Source organism: Hylobates moloch, unplaced genomic scaffold (genome assembly GCF_009828535.3).
Source record: "Hylobates moloch isolate HMO894 unplaced genomic scaffold, HMol_V3 SCAFFOLD_13, whole genome shotgun sequence".
In the NCBI taxonomy this organism is placed as follows: domain Eukaryota; kingdom Metazoa; phylum Chordata; class Mammalia; order Primates; family Hylobatidae; genus Hylobates; species Hylobates moloch.
Window position 1 is genome coordinate 67011070 of NW_026652288.1, and position 11754 is coordinate 67022823.

Genomic DNA, 11754 nt, shown 5'->3' on the forward strand with positions numbered 1-11754 from the left:
ATGGAACAGAACAGAGCCCTCAGAAATGATGCCGCATATCTACAACTATTTGATCTTTGACAAACCTGACAAAAACAAGAAATGGGGAAAGGATTCCCTATTTAATAAATGGTGCTGGGAAAACTGGCTAGCCATATGTAGAAAGCTGAAACTGGATCCCTTCCTTACACCTTATACAAAAATTAATTCAAGATGGATTATAAAAGGATTTTCTCATGGATTAGGACGCATACATTATCCTGTCATTTTCTCTTGTGGACTTGGTCCACTTTTCACTTGTATTTTTATTATTGAAAACAAATGAATATATTTAACCTATTATTGCTAGATTTCCTGGCAACATCACATGATGTGTCCTAAAATCACTAATGTGGCTTGCTGGTCACAACGATCTGGATGATCACTATCGCTTAGAAAACTCTTGTGGACATGGTGCCTTCATGTTTAATTAAGAGGAAAAACTATTTCTAAACTTTAATCATATCACTTAAATCCAATTTCATGGCCACATTTTATTTTAAAAGAATGTATGCATTGCTCTTATTTAGGATCAGAGATATTCTTTTTACTTTCATAAAACAATGGGAATTGATTTGATATTTTGAAGTAATTAGTAAGTCCTACTCTCTTAGATATTCTAAAAAATAAGTATATCAATGTAGGTAATTTAAAGAGGAAGTTGTGATATGCGATAGCTCTACTTATTTAGGTTTATAGCTTTGGTCTTTCTAAATATACTTTTGCTTCTAATTTGTATCATTTTTCATAGGTGGTAATAAAGCCTTATGATCTTATTTATAATAATATTTCTATGGCATCCCATATTTCTATGGCTATATATGATATTACATATGTGACACTTCTTTAAAAATATTTTAAAAACTCTTTAAAAACAGTTTAATAGCAAATATTAATCAGAAATTATAATTAATGGTGATGATTTTTAGAAAAACATGATTGACATGCAGCATTCTTGGACATGGGATGATGTCCCATGCATAGATAGCATGTATGTTAGTTTCTGTTATTTTGTTTGTTTACCTCTGTGTATTCACAGCATATCAGTGCTATAGAGGTCACCTGAAATCCATCAGAAGCAGAAATATCTGTCTTCTTTTACTTGCACCTGGAAGTGGTATCACTGTGAGTCCTGCACTTCTGAGTGATATAATCTGTTTTACTGTCACACTTTTAGGACATAAAGTGGGAAGTGGGATTTTAGGGGAAGAATGAAGATCAGGAAAGGACAGGATTAATCTGCAAGGAGGAGAGCAGGTTGATTATCTTGGACTCTAGCCCATGTGGGAGTTTCGCAGTTTCCAGCATGGTTGGAACATGCGTGCTAGGATGAGGCCAAAAAATCCTCCCATATTGGAATTTCTTCATGGTGGTTCATAGTTTATCCAGATACTCATTGGCTAGCTGTGTATTGTTGGAATCAAGTTTGGAGTTGTTAGGGGTAGTTGATAGAAAGGAAAATTAGTGGGGACAGCAATCACAGTTGCTATGAAGTTGAGTGCTCTGGGTTGAAAGTGGCAGATATGTTAAGTTTGGTGAACAATACTTACCATTAGCAATGTGGGAACTCCTCAAATAACAAGTTAATATTTTGTCTACATCCATCCTTCCATGGATGACAGGCTATGGATAAGTTGGTGTGGGCATGCAGGAATTTGAATAACACACACTCAAACCAGGGAGCTAGATGGTAGGGTATCTTGCGAACCAGTAACTGGATTGAGAAGGGTAGTAGATGATGGGGGGGCAAAGTGCAAGGGCCGTAATATGTTCCCTTGGCAGTGGAAACTATTATTCTCTAGGAAAGTGCCATGCCCTTTGAATGGTCACAGGGCACTTGGGAAATGGGAGAGGATTCAGTAATGCTTCAGACTGTCTGGAGATGACTTTATGCCAAGCACCGGTGTCCATGGCAGATTACTGCTTTGAATGGGCTTTGAAGCAGTTGAGTCATAAAATGACACAGGGCATGAAGTCATGGATCATCCCTTCTCTGACTTTGTTACCAGCTTCCTTTCAGCCACCACTCCCAATTCATGCTGTCCAGGAGAGATGTTTGTGAATGAAAAAAACTGATGTAGGAGTGAAAATCGTGCTGGTCCACATGTTTACTCCAAGCATTTTAGCATGGCATAGAAGCTTTTCATGAACTGGGTCCCAAATTTTGCTCTCAAAAGTATAGACTTAGGAGAACAGTCTTCATCATGGTATAAATAAGTTACTTTCTTGATGAAAACAATACCAGTGGCATGGCCTATAACTTGAAAAACACAGCCTATAACTTGAACCAATTAGAGATTCAAACTGGGGGACTTAATAAGGGAGGGGCAGAGCAAATAATTTATATGAGACAATTTTACTGTAAATACCATAAGTTTAGGATTAATGGTGTTTAATTATAAAAGGAAAGTTCAAATGCTTACTATCCAGTGTGTTTTCATGAAAATAAAGTTCATTGTTGAAAAAGATTAAGAATAAGGATGGGCTTTATTGAAGCTCTTCCACAACCTTTAAGTTACTTAGCTATCCAAAGGTCTTTATTATATTGGAAATATAATAAAAAGGTAAATAGAAATTTGAAATACAGTTACCAGTGTCTAAACTCTAAGAACATTACCATGAGCTAGATATGTTCTCTCAACTTTTTTGACCTTTTACTTTTTCATTCTTGTTCTTTACAAAGTAATAACATCCTGAGATGAATGTCACATTTTTTTGCACTCAAGTACATATTAGTTACCCACAAAATCAGAAATACATATCCATTACTTCATGTCTATTTTATAGAATGCTCCATTCTAGGCTTGTTTTGGTTTAGTATTAATGTTTATGTGCACTTCTGAACTTTGCTTAGCTGGCTGTCTTCGAGACTTTATAGGTCTAGGAGGAAAGAACTAAGCTATAGATAGGTCAATAATTCAGCATTACTGTTGGAACCTACTTGTTTTATACTTGTTACTGTTTCTCGGATCCGATTATTCCTGGCTCCAGATATAATGTCCTGTTAAAAGTATTATAAATCAAATATTATGGTTTATAATATTATGGTTTCCATATTATTAAAATACCCATTTTTCTATTATTTTCCCATGTGATATTAATGACTTTAATATCTTAGGCCCAGTAAGGGGTACAATGACAACTTAGGTATCATGTCAGTGTTTGTGAAATTCAAAACCAAGTAGAAAGATTAATCATGTACATTTTTGTGTAATAAAGGAAAAGTGATGATTGGCCTTAAAGAGGTAATAGAGATTTGGGAATTTAAAAAAGAAGAGTTTCCTTTGATCAGGTATTTACATGCATAATCACACATATATGCTTGTGAGTACATATAAAATGTGTAGAAAATATCTGAAACACACCAGATAAATAACATAGTTGTTAAGACTATGGCAAAATTGCCAACCTCGGAGAATCTGACTCAGGTGCTTTTCCAATATCTTGAAGAGAACTGACTTTAGCATGGGTTTTGAAGAATATTAGAGAGAGAGGAAAAAAGCCTTCAATGGCAAAGTAACAAATGACATAATGGGGAACTTAGAGATGGGAAATACTGACACATTTGTTGAAGTGATTTATTTCATATGGCATTCCAGAAAGGAAAGTTAGGGTCAGGCAAGGGTATTGATGGACACTTTTTGACCTGCCCCTGTTTATGTGTTCTATGTTTGTTTGTTTTTTTCCCCTAGATTAGTGAGATTGAGAGTAGGATGACTGAGGGTGGGCTATTGATAGCAATCTTTGATTAGTAAATTATCTACCTAAGGGCACGGCAGAGAGATTTGGGATCTAGGAAAGTTGCTGTAAGATAACTTTGTTTTAGCTCATTTTGATTCTACACTTATTAAACCTCTAGCATCTTGGAAGTACACTGTGGAGATGGTAGGATACCATTTCCCTTTCTGAGGTACTGCTTGGATTTCACTTCAGTTTTTCCTTTCAGTTCAGCTAACCACTGTGGTGACTGGTTGACTTAGAGGTACATCCCGTGGTCCTGAGCTTTTCACTTGGAGCAGCAGCAGGTATTTTCATTTGTCCAGATCCCAGACTCTAGCCAAGGCAATAGCTCTTGGGAGATTAATTCAACGTTGTCTCCTGCAGTCTGCAGGGTCGTAAGTGAGGCCTCAAATGCCTTTCTCTTTGAAAAAGAAAAGGCACTCCTTATCAAGTACTTCACATTTTTTCCTTGCATATCAAACTTGTGCACATCAATTTTTTCATAATTTTCTCCCTTTGTTTCTCCAACACTGCATCATTCTCATAAGATGCCTGTTGATTGGGCTTTTTTTTTCTTCACCTTGGTCCATGTGCTTTTGCATTGGGATAATGTTTCTTAAAAATTATGGTATGATGTTGGTAATGTCTACCTTGTTTCCAAATAATATATTCTAAAAATGTTTAAGAATTTTTTTAGACTCTATAATGAAATAATATGATTTAATAGCCATATTTATTTCTTCCACTCACTCTGGTTACTTTATTTAAGAAGGATTTTTACAAACTTATATGTACTGTCAATTTCCACTAGAAATATCTTCAGAATTGGATCATTTTCATTTGTGATTTTTGACCAAAAAATCCTGTGTATCTCTCTCGCCTTGTACATTCTCTTTCTGTCTCTTTCCCTCTGCTCTCTTATACTTTCTCCTTTTTTCCTCACACACAAAATCAATATTTTTTAAAACCTTAAATTTAAATTGGTTTGAATTGTTTTATGCCATGGTAATATATTATAAATATTATAAAAATAATTATGATATATCACATCAATTTATGTAGATTTGTTTATCTCATGATTGCTAGATAATTAAAATTAAATTTTATTGTCCTGGTATTTTGGAAATTTTTGCATTACAGGATATTACCATATATTTTCAGGTGCAGAATGATGCTGAAATAAAACATAAAATCAAGATGCAAGTTTTACTTTACCCTGGCTTACAGATAACAGATTCTTATTTGCCATCTCACCGAGAAAACGAGCATGGTATAGTTTTGACCAGGGATGTAGCCATAAAACTCGTGAGCTTATATTTCACCAAGGATGAAGCACTTCCCCGGGTAATGAGAAGAAACCAACACATGCCTCTGGAGTCAAGACATCTGTTTAAGTTTGTTAACTGGAGTATTCTTCTTCCTGAGAAGTATAGAAAAGACTATGTATATACTGAACCAATTCTTGGAGGACTTAGTTATTCATTGCCAGGACTTACAGACAGCAGAGCATTACCCTTGTTGGCCAATGATTCTCAGTTACAGAATTTGCCACTAACCTATATTCTTACCTGTCAACATGATCTCTTAAGAGATGATGGACTTATGTATGTTACAAGACTTCAAAATGTTGGAGTCCAAGTTGTTCATGACCATATTGAGGATGGAATTCATGGAGCTTTATCATACATGACTTCACCATTTTATTTACGTCTAGGTCTTAGGATAAGAGATATGTATGTAAGTTGGCTGGATAAGAATTTATAAATATGTGATGTATATGTATAGCCCTTACATAGTGGATTGTAATTTGTGATATTTTGTGGTTTTGGAGCGAAGAACAATGTCATTTGAGTTATCTAAATCTAAATTTGCATAATTTGTAGCTGTTAATGTGTGTCCTTGAAGAGTTGTTAAATTTTCTGACTTACAGACCCTGAATATGTAAAATGTATGTAATCCTGCCTATTTTCTCCTTACTTATAATTTATTATAATTATGTTGGTCCTAATAAGAACCAATGCTTATTAAAGTTGAGAAATAAGAGTGGTTATTGGCAAATTAAGGAAGATAGTTTCCAGATAGGCACAGAAATTGTTGTAGTGAGTGGGAAGGGGAAAAAACATGGAACAAACTTGCTGCTAAAAATGTATGGAAACCACTGGACTAAATAAACTCTAAGTGCCCTATATTAGTTTCCTGTGACTATTGTAGCAAATTACTACAAATTCAGTTGCTTAAAACAACAGACATTTATTCTTTTACAGTTCTGGGGTCCTAAAGTATGAAATTAGTATTAACTAGGCCCAAACCAAGTCATAGGCAAGAGACACGACTCCCTTGGAGACTCTCTAGAAGGTGCTCTTTGCCTCTTTTAACCTCTGGTGGCTGCCAGTATTCTTTGACTATTGTTAGATCACTTTCATCTTGAAGGCCAGCATCTTCCAATCTTTCTGCTTCATCTTCACATTGCCTTCTTCTCTGCCTGTGTCTAACCTCCCTATGGGCTTCTCTTAGAAAAACACATGTGTTTACATTTAGGAGGGTCCACTTGAATAGTCCAGGATAATCTCTGCATCTCATGATCCTCAATTTAATTGCATTTGCAGGTTTCCTCACCCTTTTCTATATAAAGTAACCTTCAGAGATTAGGATGTAGTTATCTTTTGGGAGGCCATTTTTAAAAACATTTTCAGTCAAATTTTATTTTTTAAAGGAGGCAGCAGATCAATATTATAATTCAAGAATCTGATCTAAATATACATTCAATAATGAAGAACATTTGAGTATGGGCTAGAAAAGCTTCTCCAAAAAACTTTCAAATATATCATCTCAAATTACCTAAAGAATAAATCACTTCTGTAGCCCTTTTGTTGAGTGGAATCATAAACAAAACACTGAAAATGTATTGCTGTGAAAACACATCCATGGTACGATGTTATAAATTTTGAGTATTAAGCATATTCAGTTGAATCCAATTAAGAAGTTAAAAATGTAGTAAGAAATGTGCATATGTATGAGTATGTGCATGTGTGTGGGAAAAATCTACCATCCAATTGACCCAAAAACAACTTACTCAGTTGGGACCAGACATTTTTCTCAATTCTCCATTATTCAGAATTAAGAATTACAATTTCAACAGTCCACAAAGAAAATAAGATTTTTTTAATGTAGAGAGAAATTAATTATGTTCAAAGAGCCCTTTTTCTTTCACTCAATTTCAGTACCCCAAAGCTAAAAACGCATCCATGACTATGACAAATGAAAATAAGTGTCATGGGAATCTGTTACTTTTTCCTCTGAGAAATAAAATCTAAATGGAGATTTGATACTATATGCCATACTATATACATTAAGAATATTGTATTTTTCATAATTCTGATTTAATCTCCTTTAAACGTGATATATTTTAAAATTTGTAATTTGTTTTTCATGATACTGAATCTGGTTCCAGTTCTTTTTCATCATTTAATATACTGGCTACCCGTTCTAATTAGGAAAACAAGTCCTAGAAATAAAATGCAGCTCTCTAGGAAGCACATTTTGTTGATTGTCCTATTGTCTGAACATTTTCACAATGATTCCTGACTAAAAATCCTTCCAATTTTCTAAGCACTACACTAGTGTGTAGTGTCACTAGTATGCACTTTCAAGCCTTTAAACAGAAAGGATGGCTCACAGCTAGATAATAACTAAGTTTGTTTTAATTTTTGAAAAAGTTTGTATCTTGCAGAGCAGAAAAGCTAAGTATGTGGTAGAAATGTATGCTAAGGTAGGCCAGTCAATCTCTTTTTATTTATTTTGTAAATTTGGTCCCAGAATATTTCTGGATGGAACTACAGCTAGACTAGCTTCCGTTGAAGTCCCTTACCTCTCACTAACTTCTTTTGTGGCTTCATCCAGGCACTGTTACCATTTGTATGCTAAAGTGTTCATTTCACTGGGTCTTACTTTCAAAGTTTGTTCCCTTTTGTGTGGTGGCGTGAGGATTTTGATCAAGCCATCAAGTTTGGAAACAACTGAACGAAAGTCATCTGTTACCCTAATGTATTTTATTTTATTTTTAAATTTCATTTTAAACTGACGTTAATTGTACATATTCATGGGATACATAGTGATGTTTCAATACATATCATATATAGTGATTATATCAGGGTAATAGGCACATCATCTCAAACATTTATCATTTCTTTGTGTTGGGAACGTTCAATATCCCTTTTTTAGCTGTTTGAGATTTTGTAATATATTATTGTTAACTATAGTCATCCTACAGTGGTATAGAAACTACCTAGATGTAATGTTGTATCTTTTAACAAATCTAATTTATTTCTTGACAGTATAGGGGAAGACTTGATTACACACCATGACATTACAGCTAAAAATTCCAACGTTTTCAGTCTCTTTGTAGCTGTTATCCGGACATTGATTTGTATGTACATCTCATCTTCCTTTGTAAGAGAAACTGTGATGCAGAACCTGAGAGTCAAATTTAATATTCTCTAGGTACCAAGGCAAGGGTTTATGTTATAGTTTGTGTACTAGTCCAAGTCCCAAGTCTTGATGATACAGCTCCATAACCTACCTGCATAACACCCAGGGAAAGTATACAGAAGAAATTCTTGACTTCAGCTATCCGAATTTCTACAAGTGATCTATTATTTTTTACTGATAATATGCCTGTGTCTCCTGGAAACATAAGGTGTAGGTTTCTGACACACATAGCTAACATGTAAAGTAGTAACAATTTCCAAAGCACCTCCAAACAGTGCCACATCCTAAAGGAAATTTCTAGGTTTTTCTGCTGAGACATCCATTCCAGCATTGTTTTTGTTTGCTAGAGCTGCTATAACAAAGTATCACAAACTGAGTGCTTTAAATAAATAAAAGGAATTTATTGCTTCGTGGTTCAGAAGGCTAGAAGTTGGAGATCAAGGTGTCAGCACGCCATGGTCCCTCTGAAGGCACCAAGGATGGATCTGTTTCAGGACTCCTGGCCTGTAGCAGCATAACTCCAATCTTCACATGATATTCTCCCTTTGTATGTGTTCTTCCCCAATTTTCCCTTTTTATAAAGATAGCAGTCAGGTTAGATTAGGGCCCATCCTAATAACTTCATTTTAACCTGTCTGTCTTTGTAAAGACCCTATCTGCAAATAAAATCACATGTAAAGTATTGGGGGTTAGGACTCAAACATATATATATGTTATGTATATATATATATATATGGTGATGTATATATATTTATATATATGGTGAGATATATATATTTATATATATGGTGAGATATATATTTGTTGTGATATATATATATTGTGATATATATATATCACAATATATAGTTTTATATATATATATATTTGGTGGAACACAAAAGAACACCTAGCAAGTATCATATGTTCCAATTTCTTAAAAGTAAATAAAGGCCTTGTGCCATTGGTGGTGTTCTGAAAGGAAGAGTCCATCAATTTTCCTTCTGTGCATTTCTCCCTGGGGAACAGGATACCATTAAAAACTGAGCTGCTAGCTGAATACAGCATAGGTCATATCAGAGCCTGCCTTGAGCTCAGAAGTACCCTCATGGATCATATCAATGGTAGAACATAACACTCTTCTCCTGTCATGTTTGAGCCTATTGTACACTCACCATCTATGAAGAAAATCACTTGCCCTTGAGACACAGCAGCTCCTTTCAAATCTAGTTCTGATTAATCCAGAACATTGTTCCATTTGGATTATGTGAACTGGTACTTTTAATTTTTTCACATAGCTCTCTAGATTCTTTTCAAACAGTCTCTCACTGATAGAACTTACCAGAACAATTTCTCCTAGCATGGGCCTTGGGGAGACATTAATGACACTAATGACACCATGGACAGTTCACAGAAGTCTACTCCAAGCCTCACTGTGGACAGAAATATCCGCATTTGTAGGAAGATTATCTGGGTACACCTTTGTTTGACTCCAACCCCAGCAGGAGGTCCTCTCTCCTTTTTATTTATTTTTTTAAATCACATTTGTTGTATTTGCAGAAGTAACACAGCAGGAGCATATCCAAGATTACTACACATCAAATAGATGGCTAGGCCCACCGTGCAATAGATAAAATTTCTCATGACACTTTAAGGCCAATGCAAAATTTATACATATATATGTATATATCTGTGTGTGAGACAGTATGTGTGTAAAGAAGCATTTAAAATATATATGCAAATCATGAAATCTATTTCAATCTGTTATCAGAAATGACATCTGTAACCTAGGTTTTGTGTGGCAGTGGCGGCACGCTGGACTGCCATCTACGATGCCAGCTCCTCCTCCTCTGCCACTGCTCATGACTCCCCAAACAACTGGGGGAATGGGGTCAGCCTCACCTAGGCCTTCGTGGGGTCCACACGCTACTCCCCTGGCTGTAATGGACCACCCTACTGGCTCCCATGGGGTCCTCAGTGAGCTAGAGGCTGGGCAGCAGCCTTTGCAGCTGTGTGCAGCTGCACATGTTTTCAGCCTGCTTATAATTATAATAAAAAAATACATATATAAAAATAAGTATAATGTAAATTTCACATAGCATCGAGCCTGTTAATGAATATGGAGAATCCAAGTTCACTTCCATGTGATATACTTTCAGCTTTGATGTGAACTCAAAGAGAAGACTGCTTTCAATTGCAGGCCTATGCTCTTTGCTTGATTATTTTACTTCATCTCCAACCAAATTCTTTTCACTAATTTTTGTGCAGCTTGCACCGAATAAGGCAATCTTCAGTCTCAGTACTGAGCTACTGCAGCGGTTCAAAAAGATCTGTGTCCTCGATGTGTACTGTTTTCCCTACCGGTTGTCACAGGCAGTGATGTGCATGACAGGGTGAATTGTATAGGATTTTATATTCCATCAGTTTGGTGTATATATATATATTTGGATATATATGTATATAAATGTCTGTTAGAATGGATGTGATAATGGACAAAAATAAATGTCTATTAGAGTGTTTCCCTAAAATTAAAATATGGCTTATACTTTTCCACTTAAAGAAAATGAAATGAAAGGTTAAGTAAATAAAAAGCTGATAATTTTTGAAGACGAATAAGACAAATAACACCACACACCCGTCCCCAGACTCAGAGAGAGAGTTAAAAAAAATACAATATTGGGAATGAAAAAGAAGACAGAAGGTATTGAAATAATTATGTGACTGCCATGTGCTATTGGGGGCACATATATAAAACCTAGAGGGCATGGGTAAGATATAAATAGGGGGAAAAAATGACACTCTCTATAGTATAGTTTGAAGTCAGGTAACTTGATACCTCCAGTTTTGTTCTTTTTGCCTAGGATTGCCTTGGCTATTCAAACTCTTTTATGGTTTCAAATGAATTTTAAATTTGTTTTTTCTAGTTCTACAAAGAATGTTATTGGTAGTTTGATAGGAATAGCATTCAATCTGTACATTGCTTTAGGCAGTAGGGCCATTTTAATGATATTGATTCTTCCTATCCATGAGCATGGGATGTTTTTCCATTTGTTTGTGTCACCCCTGATTTCTTTGAGCAGTGTTTTGTAATTCCCATTGTAGAGATCTTTCACCTCCTTTGTTAGCTGTGTTCCAAAGTATTTTATTCTTTTTGTGGCAATTGTGAATGGGATTGTATTACTGATTTGGCTCTTGGCTTTGCTGTTGCTGGGGTATAGGAATGCTAGTGACTTTTGTACATTGATTTTGTATCCTATAACTTTGCTGAAGTTGTTTATCAACTGAAAGAGCTTTGGGCCAAGATTATGGGGTTTTCTAGATATAGAATTATGCAATCTGCAAACAGGAATAATTTGACTTCCTCTCTTCCTATTTAGATGCCCTTTATTTCTTTCTCTTGCCTGATTGCTCTGGCCAGGACTTCCAATACTCTGCTGAATAGGTGGTGAGAGAGGGCATCGTTGTCTTCTGCCAGTTTTCAAGGGGAATGCTTCCAGCTTTTGCCCATTCAGTATGATGTTGGGTGTGGGTTTGTCACAGATGGCTCAA

The 11754-nt window shown here is 35.4% G+C and overlaps 1 protein-coding gene across 1 annotated transcript in view; it reads left to right on the forward strand.

Moving 5' to 3' along the window:
* The window catches only part of AADACL2 (arylacetamide deacetylase like 2), a 29148-nt gene extending 23646 nt beyond the window's left edge, over positions 1–5502 (forward strand). Inside the window, exon 5 of the mRNA XM_032172240.2 lies at positions 4900–5502. Coding sequence (XP_032028131.1) covers positions 4900–5502 — 603 coding nt within the window. The remainder of the gene's footprint in view (positions 1–4899) is intronic.
* Positions 5503–11754: the final 6252 nt, after the last annotated feature.